The sequence below is a fragment of the Penicillium alfredii genome (assembly GCF_028826965.1).
Source record: "Penicillium alfredii strain IBT 34128 chromosome Unknown utg000004l_segment0_segment0, whole genome shotgun sequence".
Lineage (NCBI taxonomy): Eukaryota > Fungi > Ascomycota > Eurotiomycetes > Eurotiales > Aspergillaceae > Penicillium > Penicillium alfredii.
The window spans coordinates 4436634-4464485 of NW_026622701.1; the positions used below are offsets into that span (position 1 = coordinate 4436634).

The 27852-nt window shown below is 51.9% G+C and overlaps 10 protein-coding genes across 10 annotated transcripts; 5 read left to right on the top strand and 5 right to left on the bottom strand.

Annotated features, from left to right (window-relative positions):
* Window positions 1-1068: 1068 nt before the first annotated feature.
* NUU61_003360 (uncharacterized protein) lies at window positions 1069-2285 on the top strand (the record flags this gene model as incomplete). The annotated part of the gene is made up of 2 exons (XM_056653942.1): window positions 1069-1854; window positions 1935-2285. The coding sequence occupies 2 exons, from the start codon at window positions 1069-1071 to the stop codon at window positions 2283-2285; spliced, it is 1137 nt and encodes a 378-aa protein (XP_056515009.1).
* Window positions 2286-2574: 289 nt separating this feature from the next.
* NUU61_003361 (uncharacterized protein) lies at window positions 2575-4796 on the bottom strand (the record flags this gene model as incomplete). The annotated part of the gene is made up of 5 exons (XM_056653943.1): window positions 2575-3103; window positions 3169-3492; window positions 3542-3912; window positions 3972-4515; window positions 4582-4796. 5 exons carry the CDS (start codon window positions 4794-4796, stop codon window positions 2575-2577), a joined length of 1983 nt encoding a protein of 660 aa, XP_056515010.1.
* Window positions 4797-5380: 584 nt separating this feature from the next.
* Window positions 5381-9803, bottom strand: NUU61_003362 (DNA-directed RNA polymerase III core subunit RPO31; the record flags this gene model as incomplete). Its single annotated transcript, XM_056653944.1, has 3 exons — window positions 5381-8883; window positions 8976-9634; window positions 9709-9803. 3 exons carry the CDS (start codon window positions 9801-9803, stop codon window positions 5381-5383), a joined length of 4257 nt encoding a protein of 1418 aa, XP_056515011.1.
* A 341-nt stretch (window positions 9804-10144) lies between these two features.
* NUU61_003363 (GTPase GUF1) lies at window positions 10145-12206 on the bottom strand (the record flags this gene model as incomplete). The annotated part of the gene is made up of 2 exons (XM_056653945.1): window positions 10145-11408; window positions 11464-12206. The coding sequence occupies 2 exons, from the start codon at window positions 12204-12206 to the stop codon at window positions 10145-10147; spliced, it is 2007 nt and encodes a 668-aa protein (XP_056515012.1).
* A 228-nt stretch (window positions 12207-12434) lies between these two features.
* Window positions 12435-13517, top strand: NUU61_003364 (spindle checkpoint protein MAD2; the record flags this gene model as incomplete). Its single annotated transcript, XM_056653946.1, has 8 exons — window positions 12435-12483; window positions 12533-12558; window positions 12609-12634; window positions 12688-12726; window positions 12786-12814; window positions 12870-13015; window positions 13081-13154; window positions 13226-13517. 8 exons carry the CDS (start codon window positions 12435-12437, stop codon window positions 13515-13517), a joined length of 681 nt encoding a protein of 226 aa, XP_056515013.1.
* Window positions 13518-13662: 145 nt separating this feature from the next.
* On the bottom strand, window positions 13663-14671 carry NUU61_003365 (DUF218 domain protein; the record flags this gene model as incomplete). The annotated part of the gene is made up of 4 exons (XM_056653947.1): window positions 13663-14220; window positions 14291-14342; window positions 14408-14515; window positions 14586-14671. 4 exons carry the CDS (start codon window positions 14669-14671, stop codon window positions 13663-13665), a joined length of 804 nt encoding a protein of 267 aa, XP_056515014.1.
* A 1510-nt stretch (window positions 14672-16181) lies between these two features.
* NUU61_003366 (uncharacterized protein) lies at window positions 16182-20375 on the bottom strand (the record flags this gene model as incomplete). The annotated part of the gene is made up of 10 exons (XM_056653948.1): window positions 16182-16268; window positions 16336-16905; window positions 16970-17205; window positions 17256-17656; window positions 17721-18229; window positions 18292-18394; window positions 18833-19337; window positions 19390-19469; window positions 19534-19715; window positions 19770-20375. The coding sequence occupies 10 exons, from the start codon at window positions 20373-20375 to the stop codon at window positions 16182-16184; spliced, it is 3279 nt and encodes a 1092-aa protein (XP_056515015.1).
* A 1128-nt stretch (window positions 20376-21503) lies between these two features.
* On the top strand, window positions 21504-23807 carry sly1 (syntaxin-binding protein; the record flags this gene model as incomplete). Its single annotated transcript, XM_056653949.1, has 4 exons — window positions 21504-21543; window positions 21604-21829; window positions 21891-22277; window positions 22328-23807. 4 exons carry the CDS (start codon window positions 21504-21506, stop codon window positions 23805-23807), a joined length of 2133 nt encoding a protein of 710 aa, XP_056515016.1.
* A 1110-nt stretch (window positions 23808-24917) lies between these two features.
* Window positions 24918-25334, top strand: NUU61_003368 (uncharacterized protein; the record flags this gene model as incomplete). The annotated part of the gene is made up of 1 exon (XM_056653950.1): window positions 24918-25334. One exon carries the CDS (start codon window positions 24918-24920, stop codon window positions 25332-25334), a length of 417 nt encoding a protein of 138 aa, XP_056515017.1.
* An 827-nt stretch (window positions 25335-26161) lies between these two features.
* On the top strand, window positions 26162-27581 carry NUU61_003369 (uncharacterized protein; the record flags this gene model as incomplete). Its single annotated transcript, XM_056653951.1, has 3 exons — window positions 26162-26475; window positions 26536-26657; window positions 26713-27581. 3 exons carry the CDS (start codon window positions 26162-26164, stop codon window positions 27579-27581), a joined length of 1305 nt encoding a protein of 434 aa, XP_056515018.1.
* Window positions 27582-27852: the final 271 nt, after the last annotated feature.

A 27852-nucleotide genomic window follows, 5' to 3' on the forward strand; every position in this document is an offset into this window, starting at 1 on the left:
CTTGATTGTCTATCCTTAATTATCTTTTATTGTCTGTCTTTTAATCAACCAATCTCACCACACCCAAACAAACGACAACATGCGTCCCGTTCTCTTCATCATGGGTCTGGCCTTCGGTGGCCTCACCATGGCCGCTCCGGTCGATGACGCCAAGAGCCCCAGGTCGAAGCGGGTGAAGCTGGTAATTTGGATTAGTGAAGCTTTGTACAATGGTGTTGGATGGGTGTTTATTTATTTGGATAGTTATTAATATTGGAGGGCAATGGAACTGCTTTTGATGAATATAGCATTTCAACCATTGCCGCAAAAGGCATAGAACATTGCTATAGTTCTTATACAAGGGTTGTTTAGCCCTGACGTATAGATAGAGTATCCTATTTCCCCTTTACTTACCCTGTTTTCTATCTGCGTGCATCTGTCGATCAAATATGCCCTGAGATACAATCTCGATATCTGACCATTCCCCAAATCAAACTTTCTAAAAATAGACCCAAGGATGTCTTGAAACAACCCAATTGCATCAATGAGTCGTGGGTATCGACGTCCCTTATATCCAACTCCGCGGATGCACCAGATGTGGATGAGACCAAAGCCAACACTGGAGAGCTTTCTTAGCCCCAGATAATCTAGAACATTTTGAAGAGAACACAATATAGGGTGATTGGCTCTCGAAGTGACCCACTCAACAGCTAGGGGTGAATGGACGCTGGGGCAGGATCGGCTTCACTTCGACACAATTCCACCCCGTTCACGAAACGGCTCCAGCAACCGACCTCATCCACTCACCTTAAAACACCCAAGCACGCAATATTACGTGTAGGCCAGGGTTCGTCCACGCCACATCGCACCCACTCCAGCTGGGGGGATCATACATCGCCGTGGGATCCACTTGGGTCCACGTCTTTGCGTCTTGGCTTCCTCTTTGGAATTAGAGGACCCACCAGGCGATGGCATCTATGAAGGGCACATGGACGGGAACAAATTTCTTGTGGGTAGATATTTATTCTGCGCCCCTTGAGTTCAGCGTTGGAACTATCAAAGAGCAGGGAAAAACAGGCGTGCACAGTCATGGATTCGCAACGTCTATGTCTCACTGCTCCAGTCACGCATCGCATCTATACTAGTATCCACGGCGATACCCGCAGCCCTCTTCTTGAGGGTGGGGTATCTCTGCCAAAGTCTTCAGATGTTGATTCGCCTGGGCTGTGCCAGATCAGTGTTCGTCTTGTCCAGACGGTGACTTCGACTGCCGACTGCCTGGCTAGCACCAACAAGAGCCAGCATGCACTCGAGCATATTCGCCGTCGACTTCCCATTTCACGTCTGGGAAAGACACAACTCATTCAATCATCGTCGACAGTGGAAGAGCTGAAACAAGACATGACATCCTCTTCTCAATCTCGGGACCAGATAACTTTCTCTCTACCCGTCCCCACCCCTCTCGCTGGGACAACAAACACAACATTGGGGAGTATTTCCTACAAAATCGTGGCGACGGCAGTGACAGCAGATGAAATTTCCATCAGCACAACCCGCCCAATCCATATTGCACGGCAGCTCGTCATGGAAAGCCCCAAAACCATCCCACATGTCTGCCGGTTCCCCAAAACCAGCGCAGTGACCGAGCTCACCCTACAACACAACCTCCCTAGCTCGGGGCAAAAACACTCATTCGAGGCTGTGATGTTTCTTCAATGGATCACAGCACCGGCAGTCCGCCCGACCGAGTTCAAAACTCTGGTGGTGCGCGAGATTAACTGGCGCATCGAAGAAACCACCCGGTTGATGCGCCAATCCAGCGGCAGTTACGGCAATAAACCACAGAAGAAGAGTGCCGCCTGCACGAAAGAGCGCGTGCGTCGGATATCCCACGGAAAACAAAAGGGATACTGGCCCGCCCCCAAAATCCGTCTCAAGGGGCAGAGCCAAGGAAGACAGAGAAGGACGTCCCCGTCCGCATTCCGTTCGAATTGACCCTGCCGGACAGGGAAGCCGCGGTGGATGTGGATTCGTCGTGCTCAGATGACAATAGTCAACCTTTGACCCAGGATATCCTCTCCATCGCGGTCGAGCGTCGCATCAGACTTGATATCTTCACTGGTGAAGACACTTTCGATCGACGCTCCCGTCACCTTGTGGATCGGAAGCCGCGCTGCAGTGTCTCCAGCGCATCTTTCTTGCTTCCCATTGACAAACCTCTGGTACATACTGCTGCTGCCACTTTGTTTAATGATGTGTTGCCGACATATCAAGATGTCTCGGGGGCACCCCCAGGGTACTCGTGAAGGAAAGCAGGAATTTCTAGAGCAAAGATGGGAGATAATAGGCGTTTACCGGAGAGATAGCTACCTCGATATACCAAGTTAATTCAAGTCCCAAAGTGGACTCCAGGAATACAATATAATGGCCCGGTGCTCTCTGGAATAAATCATCCACAGCACGCTTCTTTCTTAAAAAGCTCATATTCACAATCCCACGTAAATGACAGCAAGTAATCCGAAGAAAAAAGTATATCAAATCTACACACATAACATGTAAACTGTACTTTCCCACATTAATAACGACCAAGACCTACTAGAAAGGAGCATTATCTGGCCGAACGCCAGCCAACCGACAAGTCCCCTGATACATGCGCTCGAGCGTAGACCGCATAATATCCACATCAATCGACTCGATAGACCACAGCCGCAGCGTACGAATAGACAAACGGATCAGCGCAGGCCAGTTATGCGGCGGGCGCAGCCCCCAGCCACTAGCTGTGCGCGAGCTGTTCAGGTGGCCCAGAACGGCCCCAATGATCTGAATGGCGGCGCCGAACGTGGCGCGCACGATGTTCCAGATCCACTCGTGCCGGAAATGGTACCAGTAGTTGGGAATCAGCTCAGCACAGTTGTCGACGGCTTCCTGCGCTACTTCAAATACCTTGCGGAAGAGCTGGTTGTTGCTGTGCGTGTAGTGCGGTAGCGACTGGTAATGCACGGCTAGATAGAAGACCGGTCGGTAGATCTTCTCCAGGCAGATGTGGTAGCGGCCGCGTAGGAAAAATTCTAGGTCTTGGTTGTCTGCGGATGGAGAGGGGAGGCCGTCTAGGGACATCTTGTACCTGGATAGCGTGGATGTGTGAGTGCTGTTCCATATTTAATTCTCCAGAGATAGAGAGATCCTCACCAGGAATAGACGACTTTGACTGCCTCGGTGGTTTGATCCAATACCCCGTTCATATTAGCCACCCAGCCCTGCTCGCCATCTCGCCACATGTCTATGAGCATGTCATTGACAGTGCGGCGGTTACAAATAGACCCAATGTAAAATCTCCAACCTTTCTCCTCTTCCGTCCCGCTGAGCTCGAGCCCGGGCTTGAGCAGGCTTCCCTGGTCGTCCTCCATCTGGTCAGGCGAGGAGGTAGCGGTTTTCGGGAATGTGGGAAATGGATCCGAATACCCCAGGCTCTCAAGCCCACTGCTCCACAGAGGGAGCTCGCTCTGCATCTCACTATTGGGCCGTCAGAAAATCATTCACCATGAACCCAAGTCTAACTTACTGCTCCGCCTGAATACAAGACCAATAGAGCCGCGACTCGAGGTTGTGGTAGTTGACATCGGCCGTCCATCGCTCTCGACAGAGGGACCGCAGACGAACTTCTAGCCGGCAGGACGCTTGCTGAAAGCAAAACCAAGCCTGCAGAGGGCGCATGGCATGTCGATGGTAAAACCCAGCTAGCAAAAAGCATTGGATGTCTGTCGGGGACGTATGCAGCGAGCCGAATCGCTGCTTTGCCGCATGGAAGTAAGTTTCAGCCACTTCAATACTTGCATCTGACAGCGGCGGTGACGGTAGCCTGTCCAGATCTATGGGGATTTCCCCCAATGGAATGAAAGGCGACGTGCAGCAAGCCAAGGCGCATGCTAAGAGCTGCCCCAGAGTTAGTTTTGGGAGAAAGCCTTTCGGCTACCCGAGGGTATACCACGCACCACTTGACACGACGGGCCGTCCCATCCCAACCCTTGTACAGTCACCTCCCGTGCGTAACGCTCAATCTTCTCTGCATCGACCACCGGGTTCCGCCGGTGTACCAGCATGAGATATTTTCGGCAGAGGCGCGGAATGTCATCCAGCAAGGACCCAACGCCCATCTGTCTAGGTGGCTGCATACTGGAGGGGTATTGGCTGTCCAGGGAATCAAGCAGAAAAGAACGGATATGCTTTTCGGCCTCGGTAATGACTGGATTATATATGGGCCACCGAAGCATATACTCCGGGGAGTTGGCCGCATACAGGGTCAGGGGATCATGCTCATAGCCCCGATCCTCCACACCCGTATTGTTGCTATGGGGGAAGCTCCCCGACAGGTTCGTAGCCAGTGGGGCGGGTTTCTGCACGGCCATCTCGAAAAAGGAGTCTTTCAGCGGGCGACCCGGGGCGACGGAGCCGCCGTCCTGCTTGAGATCCTCCAGCACGGACGCAATGTGGCCCAGGCGCTGGAGGATCTCCTGGTTAGTCGAATCGAAGCCATTTCTGTAGAAGTCGGTCAGAAAAGCACTCCCCCCTGTCCTATAGCTACCAATTTCACCGGTGACTTACTGGGGCTGGCTCGGGGATGATTCAGGATAGATGCAATCGACCCCCTGCACCGCACAGTAGCTACAAACCGGCCGGAGATTATCGCAGCGGGTCTTGCGCAACCGACATGTCTGACAGGCGGTTGGAGCTCGGGTCCGACTTTCACGCTTCTTCACAAAGTCCATGTTGCTAGCATTTGCCCTTTGGGGGAATTCAGGATGCAATCCGGGGAGCATCGGGGAGACCGCGTGGGTAGATCCAAAGAATCAAGTGCAAATCGCGGCGCTCTGGCATACTTAGGGGGGTTTGCTATTCATCCCCTCCCCTCCCTCTCCAGAGGGGCCCAGAGGGGCCGTCAGACGCGGAACAAAGAAATGCACTTTCGTTCTCGGTACTGTCGAGTGCTGACGGTTATGGCGTGGCCGGATAAGGCAACGCGAACAAAGAACGATGTGACGGGCAAACCCTAATGCTGCGAACATCCCCGGCCCGACCAGGATCACCCGAGCCTGATTGGAGGCCGCTGGGCCTTGGCCTGCGCCAGACAAGGTTGCTCTCCCCGACGGCGGCAATTTGGGCTTCGGGGACACTCGCCCAAGTCTTCTTTGGGTCGTGTGCATCGTGTCTGCGAATGAGGAGACTTCTGATGCCTGGTGTAGTTTTCGAGTCGGGGTAATTCGGGATTCCCGGAAAGTCCAAACACCTAGAGACATACACACGGTTGGAAGCATTCGATCGCTAATGGTATTGCAAGTACATGTACATGGTGTTCACAGAAAATCAATCTCCAACGCCCGAGAAATGCTGCGATAATCGCTCATCATCGCACTCTCCGCTTGCCCCTCTTGACAGGCACCTCACATACCTCGGACCACGCATCCTCAAAGACCGTCTTGCGCGGGCCGATTTGACCCTCGTAGAAATTGAGCTTGCGCGCCACCTCCATGGCGCCGGTGCCCAACCCCACCGTCTTGCCCATGATAATACATTCCGACACGCCCTCAATGAGATCGGTGCGGCCCGCACCGCCGGCATCGAAAAGATGGTCGGCGGTCTTCTCAAAGGATGCCAGCTGGAGCACCGAGTCTCGCATCTTGGCCAGTCCAAATCTTGTAATCCCCAGGACTTCTCCCTTGTAGGTCATCACATCGGCCAGCAGCTGCATGTGGCGAGGATCGATGTCCATGTCTTTCATGACTTCGCTGATTTCCGTGATGATGGTGCTTCGTGCGGCCTCGATACCAAGAACCTCGCGCGCTTCCATCACATTGTTGGTCGTGGTGTGCAGGCCGTTCACACCGAGAGTGGTCATGCACTCTCGAAGTCCGTAGCCCTCCACGAGCAAGGTGTTGGTGGTAGATGTCTCATCCGTCCGGATAATGGCCCGGTTGGCGTGGGGGTGGCCCAGAATTTGGATGTTGGGGAGGAAACGCTTCAAGTGTTTGAGGCGCAGGAAAGGATCGACGCTCGTCGCCGCGATCTCCGTCTTCGACAGTGATGCCTTGCTGGCCGGGTCGAGGTCAACTGCGATCTGGATGCTGCCCATGGTATGGCGGAACTTGAGGTCATCGGCTTTGAATCGCTTGTGGCTCTTGATTGCAGCGATGATCTGCCCCACTGTGAGTTCAAGGGCGAGATCCTGAATCGTCTTCCAATTCATAATGACCGTCAAGTAAGCCTCGCCGCGCGTGGTCCAGTCTTCGCGAATGGCGTGGATGACATCTCGCAAATAAGTCTTTTCAATCCGACCCTTCACAATACGAGCAGCAATCGTACTATCTTTGGTGACGAGATCACAGGCAACGACAGGAGTACTGATCTCCTTGGAGGCGTTGATGATTTCCTTGATACGCGGCACACCCTGCGTGATACTCATACCAGCAACACCAGCAAAGTGGAAAGTCTTCAGCGTCATCTGCGTACCAGGTTCACCAATGGACTGGGCACCAACAGCGCCCACCGCATGACCGGGCTCGACTTGGGCTTTCTTGTACTTGGACAGACAGGCGGTGATGAACGCCCTCAAAGTTGTTTCTGTCAACTTCCCCGTGTGGTCCAGGCCTTTTCGACTTCTCTCGTCGGACGGATCAATGGCACCGCCACGAGAAATTAATTTATCGGCCCTGGCTTGGACGTATTGCTGAATCGAATCAAGGAAATCGCGGGCGCTCTCAAATTGGTCAATACCATGGTCACTGCGGTCCATGTAACCAAGTTTTTGGCCGAGCAGATCCTTGCGGACCAGCTTCGCACGTTCTTTGCCGAGCATCTGTTCACAGACCTCCATAATCTCTGCTGGTAACAAGCTTCGCTCATCGTTATTATACGTCGTAGACTCGGAGTGTGTGAACGTTCGGTCGAAATGAACAGGCTTCGCGTTGCCTTCCATGTCCACAGGATCCAATTTGTCGTCACCATACTGGAATTGCACAATGGCAGCAGATGAGTTGCGCACCGTATCGTCGTACAACGTCGACAGGTCTTCAAGAGACTTCATCAACCGACGAGACATGTAACCGGTCTCAGCGGTCTTGACAGCCGTATCGACCAGACCTTCACGTCCTGACATGGCGTGGAAAATGAACTCGGTGGGCTCCAGGCCCGAGAAGAAGCTATTTCGAACAAAACCCTTTGAAGGTGGCTGGCGCGCATTCTTCGGGAAATGAGGCAGAGTACGATCCTGGAAACCATCCTGAACACGCTGGCCGCCGATAATTTGCTGACCGACAAGCGCAACCATCTGAGACACGTTGATACTCGAACCCTTCGACCCAGACGTGGCCATGACCAAGGGCGAGTTGTACTTGCTGAGTTGTGCAATACACTCGTCACCAGCTTGCTGACGGACCTTGCTGAGAATACCAGAGAGTTGGTTTTCCATAGTCTGCAATTCATCACATCCCGGGTACTTCTCCAAAGTCCCAGCCTTGTATTTGGCAATGACTTCGTCACATTGTGCGTACGCCGTTTCCACCAGGTCGTTCTTCGACTGGATGAGCTTCTCACTGGGGTACACATCGGTGATACCAATTGAAAATCCCATGTTGGAGAACCATCGCGCCGATAATTTCGACAGGCGATTCATGCCCTCCGCGGCGGCTGCAGGGCCAAAATCTCGAAGCATAATGTAGAACACATTGTCCTTCTTTCCGGAACCAATCGTAGATTTGTCCATCACACCACACATGACCTCTGAGTTACGGATGACCAACCACGCATCGTTCGGGTCCAAATCCTTTGGTCGACCGTCCTTGGGCTGTTTGAATTGGCGGCATGAAGCATCCAAATTCACCAGAACAGGGTCGTCCTTGTTAGGGTGCATCAGAATGTTGAACACTTGCTTTCCCGTCCAGAGCATCTGTGGCTTGAGAACAGAGGGCGGGGGAAGGTCAAATCGTGTCTCTGGGCCCAACATGTACAGACAGATCTGAGAAAATGAGCGGCGATCGAAAAAATTGTCTTTGCTGCTAAGCAGAAAGGCGGCACTGATGAAATCCTGAATAGCAGAAATAATGGGTTCGCCGTTCTTGGGTGTGGCCAAGTTGTTCTTCACACCCATCAACTCCATAGCCTCGGCCCTCGCTTCCTCTGTTTGGGGGACGTGCAGGTTCATTTCGTCTCCATCAAAATCGGCGTTGTATGGATTGCAGACACACTCATTCAACCGGAACGTTCGGTGCGGCCGGACCTTGGCAAAATGGGAGAGAATACTGAGCTTGTGGAGAGAGGGTTGACGGTTGAAAAGCACAATATCGCCGTCTTCGAGGTGACGCTCAACGATATCACCTTCTTGCAACTCGTTGGCAATGTGATTGAGAACACCGAATTTCAAGTTGACCTGGCGAAAACCAAGGTCTTTCTTCAAAATGCCGTTAGCTCCAGGCCACTTGAATCTGCCGTTGCGCACCCGCTGCTGCAATTTCTCCTTATTGTACCGATTCACTACCTCTGGGTAGGTCATGTTTTTGGCCACCAGCTCTGGAACTGCGACCTCGTCCACGCGCAAGTTCGGGTCCGGCGAGATGACAGTTCGGCCCGAAAAATCAACACGCTTTCCGGAGAGATTACCACGGAAACGGCCCTGTTTACCCTTGAGGCGCTGAACGAAGCCTCGGATGGGCTTTCCCAGATCCGCTTTGTTGAGACCTGGCACATCGCTGTTGATATAAACAGCAATCTGAAGTTGCATGTAGTCCCAGCATTCCATGATGTTATGCACCGGTGCCCCCTTCTGCAGCGCGTTCTTCAAGTTGAGGTTGCTCTGTACGATATCACCCAGCTTGGCCGTCAAATCATCCTCTGTCGACGCGGAGTCTTGTCCCACTGAAGGTCGGATGCAAACGGGGGAGCCGGAATGAATTGCCAGAGAAACATTTCAGGCCGCGCCTCTTTCGGGTTCAAACCCAAGAGCTCACAATCGGCGTCCGAGACCCTCTTGAAAAGCTTCAACACACGTAAGGCATTCAGATCATCCTGCGCTTTCTTGTAGTGCTTCTCGACCTCTGGGTTGGAGTTTCTCGCCTCAGAAAAAGACTCGTCGAAAACAATCTTGCTGGGAGGGGCTTGCTTTTTGACCGAGGTTGAGCTGTTGAACGCCCGAAACTTGTCGTGCGTGATCTTGAGCGCGCTTGTGCCGGTCTTTTTAACCACACCGTTCAGCGTACCACAGGCCTCACATTGTCGAGTTTTCCGGCAACGTTCATTGATCCGTTTAGCGATCTGCATCCGACGCAAATTATCCAGCCCCGGGCGGCGCATTTCGCGGAGGAAGGAACGGCGTTCTGACTCGGGGAGCAAGATGCGTGAGCATTCTTTGCAAATTTCCTGAAGAATGCCAATGACGCGCTTGAAGTAGCCGACATGAAACGCAGGCAGAACCAGCCTGACATGACCGAAGTGGCCGTTGCAATCTTTCACGCCGAGACCGCATGTTGGACACGTTAGGGCCTTGTTCGAAATTCCCATGCGAGAATCGAGAGGACCATGCGCGACGACCGCCCGGTCGTGATCCAAGTCGAAAAACTTTCGGTCCGAAACTTCTACCACGGCTTGACCGACAATGTCATCGTTGGTCCTAGAAAGCAAGGAGGCGCGGTTAGCGATCAGTTCATCCCCCGCCTGGGGTTCAAAGCCGGCCGAGTTCCATACAATACACCGAACTTCAATTCTTTGATGACTTTGGGCACACGATCGATAACCTGGGCCTTGCCCAGGTCGATTTGCGCACCCTCTGGAGGCTGCATTGCCGCTGTCAGTGGAACATGGCAGGGTGACTCAAGCTGATCCGATCGGCATGGACGGACGCCAGCCGCAATCCACGCGTTGAGGGCAGAGATCCAAAGTGAAGATTAGATAAAATTGCACTTCCTGCCTCTCAGGCTCTCAAGAGGACACAGTAAAACCGAGCCAGGCCAGTGAAAAGCGATGGTATGAATATGGGAAGATTGAGGGAAGAATATTGAATGGCGGGGTCGGCCACGAACTTTTTTTTTGCCGGCGAAGCTCTCACCGCTCGCGCATAGCAGAAGAGCTCGGGTTGCTCTATGCGAGTGTTATACATTCCACTTTTCAACTAATGTACAGATTATTTCGACAGGAAGGCCTGGAACGCCTTATGTTCAATCACCACATTCCCAACTGCGCGCAGCTTCTTGCGGCCTTCTTTTTGCTTCTCCAGCAGCTTGCGCCGTCGACTAACATCACTAGCATGTAGCTTGGCCAAGACGTCCTTGCGGTAGGGCTTGATGGTTTCACGGGCAATGATTTTCTTGCCGACAGCTGCCTGGATGATAATCTCGAACAGCTGCCGATCAACATGCTCCTTGAACTTGCTCACCCACACTCTGCCTTGCCGACTGACCTGGCTCATGTGCATAATCCGAGCCACGGCGTCCACGGGGACTTTGTTGACCAAGAGCTGGAGCTTGACAATGTTCCCTGTTCGCCAGGCTGACTCCTCGTAGTCCAGACTGGCATAGCCTTTAGTGGACCCTTTTAGTTTTCCGAAGAAGTCGTCGACCAAGTGTGCCAAGGGTAGCTCGTATTTCAAAATGACTTGGGTCGAGGTGAAGTATTCCAGGCTCTGTTGCTCACCACGGTTAGACTCGCACAGCTCGATCACCTTGCCCAGATATTCATCGGGGAAGGTCAAAGTGGCCAGGACATATGGTTCCTGAATCTCGGCGACTTTGAGACGAACGCTATCGTCGTCGGGAAATTTGGCTGGGTTGGTAATGATTTCCTCGGTGCCATCTTTCCACTTTAGCTTTACTGGAACTGATGGAGGGGTAATGATGATGCTGGCACCGTGCTCCTGCCGCAGACGATCCTCGAACACAGAGCAATGAAGGGTACCCAGGAAGCCCATGCGGAACCCCGCTCCCAGAGCCTCGGACGACTCCTTCTGAACAGTGATGCTTCGGTCATTCAAGATGAGCTGGTTGATACTATCTTCGAGATGCTCAAAGTGGTCCGCGTTCATCGGGTACACGGCCACGAAAACCATAGATTTCGGTTCTTCGAATCCAGGTAGTGGTTCAACGGCCTTCTCCGACCCAACTGTCGTGAGAGTGTCGCCGATCTTGGCCTCTTTACTCCGTTTCATTCCAGGATTGAAGTAGATATACCCAACCTGACCGGCACGAAGGACTGACTGGGCGGTCTCAACGGGGTACATGATCCCGACCTCTCCCACCCAGTACTTGAGACCGGTCACGAATGACACGAGCTGCTGGCCAGCACGCACCTCGCCGTCAAACACGCGCACCAAAAGAATCACGCCTTTATAAGGGTCGTACCAGGAGTCGACCAGTAGCATCCGAAGCGGTTTCTGGCCATCGCCTACAGGTCTAGTAAAACAGTTAGATCGGAATATCCCACACTTAAGCTCATGGAGAAACATACGCAGGGATCTTCTCGACTACCGTCGGCAGCAGCGCCTCGACATTCACCCCAGTCTTGGCCGAGACCATCACTGCATTTTCCGTGTCGAGTTCAAATGAACTTTTCATCTGCTCCAGAGCCCGCTCTGGGTCCGCAGACGGTAAATCAACCTTGTTAATGACGGGGATCAACTCAAGGCCCTGCGAAAATGCCAGGTAGAAATTGGCGACGGTTTGCGCCTGGACACCCTGACTTGCATCGACCAAGAGCAATGCCCCGCCACAGCTGGCATAGCTTCGCGAGACCTCCGCTCGAAAATCCACATGCCCGGGCGTGTCAACCAAATGCAACAAATAGTCCTCGCCCTTGTGGTTGTAAATCATGGTACATGTTTGCGCCTTGACCGTGATTCCGCGCTCTCGCTCGACATCGAGTCTATCCAAGACCTGTTTGTTTGTTCCGGGCTGGATTGTACCGGTCAGCTCGAGTAGCCGGTCCGAGAGTGTGCTCTTGCCATGGTCGACGTGCGCGACGATGCAAAAATTGCGATACCGGTCGATGGGGATTGCGGCGATCCGTTTCTCGAGGTCCGTGTCAGGCATGCGGGAAACTCCCTTGGACCGTGATGCAGCCCACACGGCAGACTGAGTGAACGATCGTCTTGTTCTATAGTGGGATGGAAAGCCAACGGGCGGCTTGAAGCTCGCGGCTGGAGATCGCGGCGCTGCGCTCAGCCATCGGGCTAACTGCAGACATCCTCGCATCGGGATTTCTGTGGCATGAGAGAGGGAGAGATTGCGCAGGCTCCCGTCAAAAGAATGTAATTGGGTCAATTGTGGTGGAGGGTCGTCGGCATCCACGGGGGAATTTGCGGAGAAAAAAAAGATCGGGCGGGCGGTGACGGCGATCGATTGCTGCGGCGACAATCGACATAAACAAACCTCTCGTCCTCCCAAGTTCTGCGTCAACGTCACAAACCACTCCAATTCACTATGCCCGAGACTAAAGACAAGTCCAAGGTTCACAAGCTGTCCCTGAAAGGTAGGTTATGTTTCCTGGCAGTCGCGGTGCAATATTTACCAGACAATAGGGTCGGCGAAGCTGGTGTCTGAATTCGTGAGCTCCTTCGTCTCCCCGATAATTGCTATATGCTCATAAGAACTTAGTTTGAATACTCGATCAACTCGATTCTGTGCGTTTATCGCCATGGTTAATTGGCAGCAATAGCTCATCCCATTTGTCTAGGTTTCAACGAGGCGTCTATCCTCCCGAGGATTTCACCACGTAAGTCTTGATGGTGCTGTACAAATGTTCCTTTCAACTGACCAGTCATCTTGGGATAGTGTCAAGAAATATGGCCTCAACATGCTTGGTTCGTTTCCCGGTCTCTCATACCAAAGAATCCGCCCACCCTAACCCTGCGATAGTGTCGGCCGACGACCAAGTGAAAGCCTACATTAAGAAGATTATGTCGCAGCTGAATAAGTGGATGGTTGGTGGAAAGATCTCCAAGCTTGTCGTGGTTATCACGAGCAAGGAAACCGGGGAGCATGTGGAGAGATGGCAGTTTGACGTATGCACCAAGCCCACGTTCCACCATTGCATGGTCTGGCAGCTAACTGCGATATGGATTTATAGGTTGAGATATTTGGCAAGAGCTCCAAGAGCTCGAGCTCTCGAAAAGTGGGAGACAAAGAGAATGCGGCCCCAGGGTAGGTTCATCCTCTCCAGGACTTTCATGGCCATGCCAGTTCAACTAACAACACTGCTTTGCACCAAACAGCGATGCGGACCCCCAATCCCCTGAGCCCGTCGAGAAGACCGAAAAGGAAATCCAGGAAGAAGTCCAAGCAATCTTCCGCCAGATAACCGCTTCCGTTACATTCCTTCCTGTGCTGGATGGCGATTGCACTTTCAACGTGCTGGTCTACGCCGATGCCGACTCCGAAGTGCCCGTGGAATGGGGAGACAGTGATGCCAAGGAAATCAAGAACGCCGAGAAGGTGCAGCTGAGAAGCTTCAGCACGAACAATCATCGAGTGGGAACTCTCGTCAGCTATCGGCTGGCGGATTGAGGGTTCTTGTTTATGATCGATACGACAGATCCTCTCTGCAAAGGCGTTTGGAAAGGATGGTGGCCATGATTTTACTTTCTTCTTCCTAGAATATTGTCCTCTCGTGTCTAATGAATCGTTACGTTATTGTCTATATGCCTGGCTGTCATCCCACTGGAGCTCTGTAATGCCAGGGCAGTTCTTCCATCCTCGAGAACCACGCATTGCACTGCCCTCCATCCCAGCAAACTAACTGCTCCACCACCTCTTCCAGTCCCTTATCAACAAAAATGTCCTTCATTCCCGGGTCCCAGCCACGTTGGTTTCGTTTGCCGGCCAATTCCACACCAACCCCATATAAATCCCGTCTCCAGAGCCCGATCCCACGTTTCGACTCGCCTTGGATTAGAACTTCTAGTGGACTGATGGTCTCAGGGGGATTGATCCCTATAACGGAAACCGAGCTGTGGTCCGCATCCTGTGCCCCCTTCCAAGGAAGTAATCCCACCGCAGGGAAGTGACATTCCATAAACCGCGCCCGCTTGAACTCGTGTGTCACGACTGTAACTCGCCGTGGATAGACGCCCGCATGTAATCGAAACTGCAGTAGGGAAAACAAGACATTTTGGTACGAGTCTGTGGCATGGGACTCTGCTATAATCCTTGATTCGTCAATTGACTTTTTGCACGAGTTTTGGAAATAGTAGTTGTCTTTGACCAGATTCTGTAGGTTGCTGATATTAGCCCTGCAGGTTCGAGGGATGCTTTGACAGCGATTTTTGAAAGTCCCTTACCAGGTAAGATTGCCCTTCAGCAAGCTGTGTTCTCGGTCTCTTAGTGGGACCTCTGCCACATATGTCAATAAGCCGACTGTGCTGGGTGACCCTCGACCAAGGACGGATGAGCCATACCCCGAAAACACTAGCAGTGCACGCGAATCCTCCGCCCAAGCCTTCAACCCAGCCTTGGCATGACTGGTGAAAGTAGGTGTCTCCCCCTGCTGAAATGGCTCGATTAGCCTGCAGCGACGTCAGACTTTGTTCTTTCTGTATACGAGAAGAGTTGGACTAGGTTTCAGGCCATACTGACCATTCGTCTTCGGAGGCGCCATGGCTAGGGCCTCCGAGGTAGATGGCATGGCAGCAGACCAGAATGAGATGATTCAAAGGGCTCATTTTTGTTTCGTTTGAAGGCATGGCCGGGATTGGATGCATCCCATGTTATCCAGGGCTGCCCACGCTGTGCGTTAGTAAGCAAGAAACAGCTCTTCAGGGCTGGTAACAGAAGAAGGACAAACGACGGGTGATCATAAGATGGTCGTTTCTTGGAAAGTGGTTGATTGGATAGCAATATCTAGCGTCTTAGCAAGACTACTCTTCAGCCACAGACTCGTTCCCATAAAGAACAGTGCTGCTCATCTTCTCGGCCTGTTCATACGTTCATCCTTGCCATCTCTGCACGAAGAGCACGCATTTCCGCAAAAAGGCCAAAGCCGAAGCCGTCTGCTTTAGCGGCCATTCTCTGCTCGATATCGGATTGTAGGGATGGCGCCTGTCTAACCATTTGTCCACACAGGCTTCAAGAGGATTTTCCTTATCCTCAACGGAACTATATGAGCCGATTTGGGTGTTACTCTGTAGTATAAGCGAATTAGTAAAATACATCATGCGAAGAGAGGAAAATGCGTAGAATCTACCATTCCTTGTAGCCACGACAGGAAATAGCGGCCGCCCTTAGCGCAAAGAAACTTTAGGATGATCAATGATGATGAATGAAGCTAAGCCAGGATAAAGCTAAAAATATAATATAGATAGAGGAGGTGGGGGAGATGAAGAAGACGAAAGAGACGAGGAAAGAGATAAAGAAAGATATGAAAAAAAGATGATTATGGTAAGCTTATACTAAATAGATAATCAAATGTCCTAAAATGAAGGGAAAATCAAGGAATAATTCTTGAAAACCTGATATCTACTTTTCACTATGCCCTCACTAAGCCATACGAGTAAAGCGAGGGTCAGTAGCTTGTGCAGACAGGCTAATTCTGACAAAGAATGGCTGCTATTTCCTTTCGTACCAAGGGCTATTGCTGTGCGTTCGTAGGCAAGAAACAGCCGGGCTCTTCGGCGATCACCTGGAGATTTCGTAGGTGCGACTCGAGCTCTCATTGAAACGAATAGAAAAGAATAATGCATTATGTGTTCAACCAGCCGAGGAGATAATGGATATCTTTAATGTACATTTTGTCAGAAAAAGAAATGCGCCGTAAGTGATCTCCGAGTCGTCAATCCCTGTGAAATGCAACCACCAACCGAGGAAACAAAGGACAACATCAATGGGGAAAATAGAAAGAAAGGGGGAAGAGGAAATGACAGAACAAAGAGAGCTCCTGTGCTTTCGACGGCCATGCACAAGTGCTTTGCAAAGCACGAAAACAGAGACCGAGGCTACGAAACTCGCCACGAATAAACGCCATGGATATCCGCTAGAAAAGAGCTTGCTCTTTCTTTCTGTCTCTAGTGAGAAATGCATCGCCATGATCGAGCATGACATACAACAAGAGAGTGATGTAAATCGACACGAGAAGGAAAGAGAAAGCGTCATATCACAAAGGAAACAACGAGAGTGTATCGGTTAGAGACGGACTCATCGAGCCACCACCTGGACAGGCTTGGAGAAGGGGATGTTTCACGTATCGTGCCGGAAAGTGCAATTGTCGCCCTTTCTGCACTTTCCTTCGGCCCAGAACTTGCAAGCAACGAGCCCGACCTTGTACTGTTGTTTTGTTAAAGATTAGTTTCTGGTTCCCTTTAAATAAATAGTTGACTGGAAGACCACATACAGGTTTGGGATCGTTGGCTTTGGTCCGCTTCTGACGGCTCCAGGATCCCTCAAACTTGTCGTCATTATACGCGCTCTCGCGCATTCGCTTGCGTTCAGGGTCTTCATAATCGAACCCTTGTTGTGATGCCCCTTGCTGATTCTGAGGCATGAATTGTGAGAACATAGCCCCGAGATTGGGTGGCATTGCCGGCTGCGATTGTTGAGGCTGAAGCATTCCAGGTGCCTGCTGCATCTGCATCATGACGTTCAAAATCCCTTGGAAGTCAACGCCTTGCCCAGCGGGTGGTTGGGATGGCGGTTGGGACACGGGCATCTGCGGAATCGGAGGTGCCGGGGCCTGAGTTTGATGTTGCCGGAACATACTGATCGTGCGCTCAAGATCAGATGTCGGGGGATGCTGGGGAGCTTGTGGTGGGGCTACAGGTTGCTGTTGCTGCTGCTGCTGCCCAGGTGCCCCCTGGATGATCTTGAGTAAATTGGAAATGTCAAATCCATTGCTTGTTGGATTCGGTTGCGGGGGAGCTGGAGGTATGGGGTTAACCATGGAGAAGTAACGTTCCTGACGCGCCTGTAGCACCCGATATTAGTGATCAACACTCAATACCTGAAATTCCATTGAAGATGAAACATACTTTGAGATCATCAGGCAGTTCGCCAAAGGGAACCTCATCAGGCACCACCTCGTCGGGATCCGGGGCAGGCGGCTCCTTCGGTGAGGGAGGCACATCGGCCGGCGACGAGTAGAACACCATAAGAGTGGTGGATTCCCGGTGGTCCTGAGCCTCTTTTTCTGGACTTGTAGGCTGCTGTGTACCTCCACGTTTAATGAAGTTGGCTCCTTTGAGATATTCCGCCTCAAAGGCAATTTCTGTATTTTGTTAGTTTGCTGTTCAACACGAGCAGTGGTGAGTAACATACCCGAAAGGTCCTGGTAATCTCGGAGGCTGGTCTCTCGAATACCTCCGAGATCATCTTCTTCGAGTTCATCCAAGTCCTTGTGGAGTTTGAGCACACTGCCCTCGCCCTTGACATCACCTGCGCCACGCAATGACCCATCGCCAGGGCCCAGTTCCTCATCGGGGTCGTGAGTGAACAGTCGGACTTCGGTAAGAGAATCGTCGGGCTTCCAGCTGACGCGAAGCTTGCGTCGTTCTTCCTTACGCAGTCTCTTTTGCCGCTCTTCTTCCGTTTCTGGGGGTTGATCCTCAGCAGGCTCTGTGGAAACAGGCTCCTTTGGCTTGTTGAGATCGGCCATGATATCACCAAACGAGAACGCAGGCTTCGGAGGTGGTGCTGCTTTCTCCTTCTTTTCCGCGGGACTAGATGTGAGAGAGAAAAAGATTAGTGACAAGGCTGCGTATAGGCGAAACAGGGAGCACATACGTGGGCTTTGAGGCGGCAGCAGCAGCCCTCTCTGCGTTTGTTGTCCCAGGTCTCTTGGACGCTGAGCTAAGACTACCGAAGAGACTCGTGGGCTTGGGAGCGATAATGTTGGCTTTGGGACGTGGAGCTGTTGCACCAGTTGCCTTGCCATTCTGAGCACCATCTGCTAAGCGCTTGGCCGGACCATTACTCGAGGGTTTATTCGTGTCCTTGGCGCCGGCAACAACCATACGCTTGGTCGCAGGCTGGTTGCCCTCGCCCTCGCGAGGTCGTTTTGATCCAGCGACCTCGCCCTTGGAATCTACAGGGCCGGACTCTGCAGGCATAGGTGAACCGTTAGATTTTCCATTGCTCTGCTTCCGCTTCGTCGAGGCCACAGCATTGTCAAGAATCTTCTGTGCAAGGTCCTTCACTGGCTGCCCGCCCTTCTTCATGAATTTCGGGAGCAGCTTGGCTATGTTCGTTTTTTGCAGCAGTTCCTCATCCACGGTGCTGAAACGAGCAAGGAGCTGGATTATTTGTGTTAATGGTCTGTCATGCCAAATGAGACAATTGATGCGGGTTTGCTCACCTTGAGAATGTTCATGGTCAAAGCAGCTTCGAAATCAGCAGCCTGGAAACGATCTGCTAGGAAGGAGTAGATGGCTGCCAGGGCCATGGGATGTTCTCCCAGCCTACACCATTGAGAGTTAGCCATTTGATACCAGAAAGTTCAACATGCAATGGGAATAGTTCAGGTCTTTTGGAGGAAAGCTTTCTAATAGGGTGCAAAGCACGACCAGGCCCTGGCAAGGAGTAATATCCCCTCATCGAATCTCGCAGATATCTCGCTACAGCATATCTGGAGGTTCCTATGATTGGGACTCTCTTGTCTTTTCGGGGCCTGTCTCTCAGCGCAATCCCGGGCCACATCCATTTGGAAGTACCAAACGGATGCTTTAACACCGGAGCGCTGAGCGATAGCCCTTACTTCTAGCCATATCGAGAATTTTATGATCCACGACCACACGAAGCGGTTTGCGTGGGCAAAGCTCCCATTTTGCTTCCAACATCTATGGCTTCGGAAACCGGATGCTTGGTTGGTGGGGTAATGACGAATAGGATGAACATACTTCTCGACGATCCTGGGATGGCCCATGGCCAAGGCGGTAGTCACGATCTTGTCCATGATGTGCCGTTGAAGAGCAACATTTTGCTTCAGTTGAGTTGCCTTGTCATTGTTGCCCTGATTCTCAGCTAGCTTCATCGCTTGAACTTGCTCCTTCCACGAATCTCTGAGAGCTTTGATAACGTCCTTGAACGCAACCAGAGCATTCTTGACTTTCTCCACACTGGGGCGCTTATTTCGCGGAGACCACACGGCGTGGAGCGTGTCGAATTCGGCGGCGGCAGCGGGCTCGGTTGGGCGAGTTGCGGGGATGGGAGATGGCTCATCAGGAGCTTCGATCTCAAGATCAGAGTCCTCGGAGCTATCGCTGTCTGACTGCGCCTGGGCTTTCCTCGGCGCTTTCGTACCGGCCTTTTTCGTCTGAGTCGGCTTTTTAGTAGTGGCCTTCTTGCCTGTTGGCATGACAACCTGAGGCTGAGGAAACTCAGTGATTCTAGTAGCATTTGCTCCTACTTGAGTCAGAATACGATTCAAATGGCCAAACCTCAATCAAAAGCTTACCAAGGCTGGGAACCACCGCACCCACAGCTTGGGCTATCTGCGGTTGAACCGATAAATTGTGTTGGTAGTAATCAAACATCCTAATACAAGTGAGTCAAGGGAAATCTTCCGCCAAGAGCGTCTTCGCAGTGACGAAATGCTTACTTTCCGTTATCTGGCCTGTCGAATCCGGCAGGAATTCCATAGAGAAAGTTGTTCGATAAGGATGGATGCTGCTCAGTGGAGTTTTGAGGGGCGGAATCAAGGTATTGGGGGTTGATGGTCTGGTGGTGGGGTACGCCAGGTTCGGCTTCAGGGTAGTCGTTCGTGAGGTCAATGGTATTTTGCTGTCACAAGTTAGCCCAATATCCTATCAAACCATTGTCCAATGTTCAGCCTACCAGCAGCCCTGGGGGATAACTTGGAGGAATCGGGTATTGAGAGATCGAGGACTGGGAAGAAGCAGGCTGATACTCGACAGGCTGCTGAGGCTGTGAAGGGACGTTCTGCTGGCCAAACGGCTCGGGGAAGGTATCCTGTACTGAGAGCTGTTGGGGATGGAAGGAGTTTGGCTGGTAAGAGTATGCCGGAAACGGTGAAGTCTCGGACGGAGTCAGGGGACGAGAATCGAAATTCATCTGGCTTTGTTGAAATTGAGGGACTTGCGACGGTGTTTGATACTGCGATGGCACTCCATAGCGTTGTGGAGGCTGATGCAGTGGATTCGGCTGCCATGATTGAGGAACAGAGTAGATGCCATGATTTTGCTCAGGCTGAGGAGTAACTTGATCACGCTGTTGCTGCTGGAACACTGGATGATCCCACCCTATCCCCAGCGGTGTTTGCTGAGAGGGCGGTCCCTGCGGCTGCTGAGATGACTGTGGAAACTGCGGGTCACCAGCATAGATTGAATCGAGACCATTCCAGTATTCCGGGGGAAGCGACCCCTGAGTCGTCGCACCATGGGGCAGACCTGGCATCGGGTTCTGAGCCGAGGACTGCTCCATGCTGACTCCGACACTCTTTTTCTCTCTAGGCTACTCAGCGCGTCCACAGTATCACGTGTGTTGACCGTCAACTACCTCCCTTCACCGCCTTGGTTTCTGGTGCTTTCCTTTTCGGGACCGGCGACGGATTAACTCTTTCCGGGGTCAGGTGCGGGGGAGCGGATTCGAGATCTGATTGGGTAGAAGCAAAACAGAGTTGGAAGGAAGGTCTGAAGAATTAAAAGAGCGTGGGTAAGCAGGGGAGAACAAAAGATCTCCATACGTGCCTAACACAGGATTGGAGAGGTGTAGTATGAGTACAGTCCGTACCTGAGAAAAGGAGAGCAATTCAACAATTTTTGCAGGTAATTTCTTTTGAAGTGATTAATGTGTGCCTTAGGCACCGATCCTTCTTCCCGAGGCACGTCCAGATGGCGTCGTCCTTGGCCTTGCACTTAATGACGAATGCTCTGTCGTTGCGAATACACCGCAGTATAATAGGGATTTCCCTCAAGGTCATCAAATATCCTGAGAAGCTTCTCTGGCTTGTGCCTTTCTTGACTTGTATCTTTGATCCGCGCACTAGTGCCCCTGCAGAGCTTTTTCGCGTCCCCTTCCCTGAATTTAAGCCTGCCTTTGTGAAAAAGGCCTCGATGAGTCAGAGAGAACGGCTCTCATTAAATGGTCACCCTAGCGTCATAGCAATTCGCTTTACAGAAGAAAAATAAGGGAATAGGGAAGGGGAAGTGGTGAAATGTGATGGAGGAATGAGAGAGGTGAGGTGGAAGGGGGACAAAAAGCTGCCTGGCGGTTAAGCTGGTAGTTTGGTACCTTACCATCATTGTCTTTGTGAGAAGGGCTTTCATTGAAGGACACGTACGTAAATAATGTAAATTACGGTATTCCCTTCAACAAGGTGGAATTCATGTGATGTTGACTGTTTGCTAGGTTTGCACTCTTATGTCAGCCAGTCCAAGTGGACGGGATGCCAGGTGGAGCAATAGAGCGAGAGGGAAAGGATGTCAACAGTGCTTCATCATTGAGCTGACCAGAGAGATCGCCCTTCATTATTCTGAGTGCAATTCCAAGTGAAGTGGGCTGTACGCTGAGAGTTTCTCCAATTCCACAGCTCGCGGTGCCAGCTCTGCCATGGCGTCGCATCCCACGTCCCTCCGGGACCGACAGGTCGGTATGTGAATAGCAGATTCTCTTTGGTCCGGGGAGCCTTTCGAACTGATATAGCTTCTAGTGTCTATTCAAAAGCTCCTCAACCTCAACCATGACCCACGACCCGCCGAAGACTCTTCCTTCGACCCGGCTGCGCAGGGCAGCCTCGTCTCACACTCGACTCCGATCTTGAACGAAGATGGTGATCCGATCTGGAAAGTGCTGGTCTTCGACAACATGGGCCGTGATGTCATCAGCAGTGTTCTACGAGTCAATGACCTTCGAGCATGGGGGATCACTATTCATCTGTGCGATCTGAAGCGCTCTCCCGGGCACCTTGATCACCCGCTAACGCCAAGATGTATCCAGAAATATCAACGCGCAAAGATACCCGATACCCGATGTCCCCGTTGTCTACCTGGTCGAGCCCTCACCTACAAACATCCAGGCGATCACCAATGATCTTTCTCACGGGCTCTACTCCCCAGCCCACGTGAACTTCTTATCCTCGGTCCCTCGGCCGCTCCTGGAGGATTTCGCATCCCAAATAGCCTCTTCCGGCGCATCGGACCACATCGCGCAGGTGTTCGATCAGTACCTGAATTTTATCGTTGCGGAGCCGGACCTTTTTAGCTTGGGGCTCGGGAATGATGCGTACTACAAGATCAACAGCCCGAAGACGAGTGATGAAGATCTGGATGAGATTGTCGATAGGGTGGTGAGCGGGCTGTTCAGTGTGAGCGTGACTATGGGTCAGTATAATACACTTCAGGCCACCAGGATACACAACAACTAACTCTTAATAGGCACTATCCCCATTATTCGATGTCCGAAGGGGGAGCGGCAGAGTTGATTGCCACCAAATTGGACCGAAAACTGCGCGACCACATTCTCAATTCCAAAGACAACCTTTTCTCTGGCAGCCAGAAAGCCTTGCCGGGCGTACCGTCGTCGCGACCCGTGTTGATCATTATGGACCGAAATGTCGACCTCGTACCGATGCTCTCGCACTCTTGGACTTATCAGTCACTGGTTCAGGATGTTCTTCAGATGCGCTTGAACCGCATCACTCTGGACGCTGCAGATGAGCAGGACTCGACTAAAGCCTCCAAGAAGTCGTACGACGTGAATAGTAACGACTTCTTTTGGCAACGCAACGCAGGGGCCCCATTCCCCCAGGTTGCCGAAAACATCGATGCTGAGCTCACACGGTACAAGGAGGATGCGAATGACATCACCAAGAAAACAGGTGCTTCTTCGATTGAAGACCTGCAAAACGATACCAGCGCCTCGGCGCAGCACCTCAAGGCGGCAATTACTTTGCTTCCAGAGTTGCGGGAGCGCAAGACGATCCTTGACATGCATATGAACATTGCTACGGCCCTGCTCAAGGGTATCAAGGACCGACAGTTGGATAATTTCTTCGAGCTGGAAGAGAACATCACCAAACAAACCAAGGCGCAGGTCTTGGAGCTCATTGGGGACCCTGCCAAGGGCAACAACCCGTGGGACAAGCTGCGCCTGTTTATCATCTGGTTCCTCAGCACTGAGACCGAGCTGAACCGCACAGAGATGGCTCAGTGTGAGGAGGCGCTCACTAAAGCCGGCGTGCCTGATGTCACCTCTCTGGCTTATGTGCGGCAAGTGCGCGAGATCACCCGGATGACAATGATGACCACGGCAGCCCCCGAGCCCCAATCATCTGACCTGTTCCGTGGATTCTCGTCGCTATCCAACCGTCTGACGGATCGGATTACTTCGGGCTCGCTGGGTGCCAACTTTGACTCGCTCATCTCTGGCGTCAAGAATTTCCTGCCGGCAAACAAAGATCTGACTGTGACCAAGATCACCGAGTCTATCATGGACCCGTCGGCCGCCTCCAGCTCCGCCATCGCCAAGACTGAGAACTACCTCTACTTCGATCCTCGGAGCGCCAACGCGCGTGGTGCCATGCCGCCAGCGGCTTCATCGCGAAACACCCAGATGCCCGGTACGATGGGCGGTGCAGGGCCCGGCACAGGCGCCAGCTTTGGGCAGCGTCGCCAGGCCTTCAACGAGGCCATTGTTTTCACTGTCGGCGGTGGCAGCATGGACGAGTACGGTAACTTGCAGGACTGGGTCCGCCGGGTCAGTGGCCAAGTGGGCGCTGACGGGATCGCACCGGCCCCTCGTCCGGGTGGCGGCGCACCTGGGCCCCGGCGCAGAGTGGTATACGGCAGCACAGATTTAATGAACGCCAGCGAATTCCTGTTGGACTCGTTGGCACCACTGGGCAAGGAGAGCTAAATTTGAAAAAGAATGGTATCCACATGGGATCAAGAGGGTTTGTAAACATAGGATAATTCAAATTCGCCTAGGCATGGTGTTATACTAGGTAGTCTAGACTGGTAGAAGGAATCGATGCCTTCCAAGTCCATTACGTTTGTTTTTGTTTTTGTAAATTCATATTTCTTGTACTCTTGTTTCTCCCGCAGAGACAGCGATATAAATATAGAGGCAGATAGATAGAGACAGACCCTTGGTGGGTCCTAGCGATGTGGAGATACTTCACATACAGTATTGATCTACATAGTTTACCAGGTACCTAAACTATGACGAGCTCAACGGACTCTCCCTACAAATTACACCAAAGATATCTCATTCAGTCACAGTATGTTGGCCCAGCAGAAAAGGCGCTGGGCCCATAACCCCGAGGTACGCATCTCTCTCCCCAGTTCATGTGTTTTAGCATAACCCTAACTGGACCAGGTCCCTGGATCAAAACCAGGACATGCTACACCTTTTTTGCTTCTTTTTAAGGAGCATCTATCTATCTATCTATATATATATTATGATTAAAATGAATATCATCATTATAATAATATAATTTCGCTTATCTTAGGTCTTCTATTATCTTCGACAGACGAAGTTCTTATTTCCGCCAGTGAGGGTGTATACCCAGCCATTCCCCGAGTGGTAGAAACATCCACGCCTTCTAAAGAAATAGCGAGTAACATCATCCGCCTCCCGAGGCAATAGCCTGGAACCATATCCCCAGGAAAATCAAGCAATCAGCAGGCATTCCATTACCCACAACCCCCCGCCTCTCGAGTCCATTCCAGCCAGTCGCCTTGCCTCATGGGCGATTTTTCTTTTCTCGAAGGGCCGGGTGATGTCAGGACGGAGTCATTCTGGTGTGATATGGCCAACGCCACGGGTGCCCAATATAAAAATCCGGGGAATTTTGCATTCCAACGAAGCTTTTTTCCCTAAGATCAGATTCTTGTATTATCCGGAACAGGCTGACTCTTCCCTTCCACCACCGTGTACAAAGACACACGAAAAAAATTCGAAAACAACCGGCATCTTGTATCTCTCTTTGCAGCTTCCGAGGAAGTCGAAAATATCATTGCCAACATGACTGACCGCCGCTACGGAGATTCCACCTACGGTACCACGTACGATACCACGGGGACCACCTATGACACCACCGGCACGACGGGCTACGGCACTACCGGCTATGGTACAACCGGCTATGGCACAACCGGCTACGGCACGACGGGCTATGGCACCGACACCACCGGCACCAACTACGGTACCACCTATGATACCGGCTACGGCACCACGGCTTATGACCCCAGCACTGGTGCCTACGACCAGCACCTCGACTACCGCACCGACGGCTCGCGCCGCCATCACCGTGAGCGAGTCGATCCCAGCAGCACCTATCGACACCGCGACGTTGACCGACGTGACGACGGAACTACTCGCGTCCATCGCGAGTATGACAACCCCAACACCGGTACCAGCTACCACCGTGATTATGAGAGGTAGAGTGTGTACTGGCAACAAGGAGGATTTGCATTGGGTTTGGGCTGAAACTTGTGCATAGAGAGATATAAGTTGATGAAGCATGTATAAAGAAAAAGTACATAGAGATTAACGAAAAAAAGGGGGAAAGAAATAAAAAAAAAAACAACAAAAAAAGAAATAAAAAAGAATAAAAAAATTGGAGGTCGACCAGACCACCCAAAAAAAGCGATTTCAGTGTCATGTTTTTTAGCGATCATAGAAACATACGCTCGTTACTCCAAGCATACAAGTGAACAGCTTCATAGTTATTTCTAAGTGTTGTATGCTGGAAGTATGAGGAAGTATGAGTTTAAGCTTAATCTGAAACACAAAGGTATAGAAGTATGCGGCAGTCCAGCGGACTCGTCAATTCCCCTCCATCTTTCGTCATCGAACTATTTGCACCTCACAACCCCCCAAAAAGTGGATTATTCTATCTCGTCTATCTTCAATATCTACCCCTCATGTTCTCGGCCGACTCTTGATATTCGATTGTGTGATTTGTGCGTAAGTCACATCGCCAGCCCCTCATTCGTGTTTCTCTAGCTGTAACTGGCGAAAGCTGACGCCTTCAACCTTCGTCCACGATGCTCGCCCCCTTAGAGCTGAGGCGCAAAGGCTGATAATGGCGATCGTGATCTGCCTATCGCTCAAACAGTCGAGGTCAGGTGTGACCATGTTCGCACACACAGTTCGCAATGGTGTCATTGCCAACGATGGACCGAAGAATATAAAGCCGGCCTTTCGTCCACAGTCTCGACATTCCACACTCACTTCTCCCATAGCTCTCTCTGAATTGAAGAAACATTATGGCAACATCTACTCCCAACCCCGCTCCTCCTGCTTCAGACCCGTCGGTTTATCAGCCCCACTATGATGCCTTTGCGGCTCAGGGACAGCCGGACTCCGCCGCTGCATGGATCGAGCGAGCGGAGAAGGTTGCTGAAATTCTCGAGCAAGATCGCGCTGCGCGAAACAAGGAGCAGAAGACCCCGCAGGCGGAGGTTGAGCTCCTGAAGCGTGCTGGCCTGACCAAAGTCCTGGGCAATGTCAAGTACGGCGGCGGTGGACAGAGCTGGGAGGTTGGATACAGGGTAATCCGAGAAGTTGCTGCAGGCGATGGGTTGGCTTGCCCCTTTGAAATTGATAGTACTGAACCACCTCGCTGACTTGACTTACACAGATCACTTGGCATGTTGCTTGGATACCACCTCCTGTGGTCGATTACGGCACGCATCGTCGGTACCAAGGAGCAGCAGGAGCGTACAGAGAAGCTCATCATTGAGAACAATTACTTTGTCGGTGGTACGAATCACACAGCAATTTGTATTTTCTTTCAGACACTAACGAGGCACTGCAGGCGCCGTCAACCCTCGGGACAACGACAGTCGCGTCAGCCCGGCACCTACAGGCGATGGTCTTGTATTCAATGGCTTTAAGAACTTCAACACGGGTGGCGTAATCTCCGACCTCACCGTGTTGGAGGGTGTGTACGAAGGCACTGAGGGCCATATCTTTGCGCTTGTCCCTACCAAGCAACCGGGGATTATCTTCTCTCACAACTGGAACAACATCGGGCTTCGTCTGACCGAATCCGGTTCTGTGAAAATCGAAAACGTGCCAATCCCGTGGGAAGATGCCCTGGGATGGTCAAAGGAGACCAAGGCGCCTATTCCAGAGACACTGCAGACACCATGGGCAACGCTCCTCTTGCCCAGCATCCAGCTTGTCTTCTCCAATTTCTACATTGGCATTGCCCATGGCGCACTTCGCACCGCACGTCATTACACCAAGACCCAGACGCGCCCGTGGCCATTCGCTCTGCATCCCCAGCCTAGTGCCACCGATGAGCATTATGTCTTGGCTCGCTACGGCAAGTTCTTCGCGTCGCTGCGTGCCGCCGACTCGCTGGCAGACCGGGCCGCCAAGGAGCTGGCCGATCTGTACCGAAATCATGGAGAAAAACGCGATATCACCGCCCGATACCGTGGAGAGGTAGCCGAATGGGTGGCCAGTGTCAAGGTCACAGCAACGCATTCTGCATTGGAGGTGACCGCCGGTGTGTTCGAAGTCACCGGCGCGAGATCCACGGCGGAGAAGTACGGGCTCGACCAGTACTGGAAGGATGTGCGCACCCACACCTTGCATGATCCTGTGTCTTACAAGGAGTCGGAACTGGGGCGGTTCTTCTTGCTCGACGAGACCCCGACCCCGAGTTGGTATACTTGAGTGGGCCATTGGGGACGATGTAAGATCGTTTGTTTATACTCGGCCGTGTTTGGCCCAACCTGAATATTCTATGCTAACTCTAACTCTGGATATATTTATTAAATGCAAATACCATTTTCTATGTCTTCTACTATCCCAATATCTCCCTAGAAACTAGTTCGTGCCAAGGCAATTAATTCCTGTAGGGCTAGTTTAGTTGTTCTGCCTGAGGCACTAACGAGGCTGACCTCCACCGCATCAGCAGTGGCCCTTTCTCCGATCATCCTGTTCC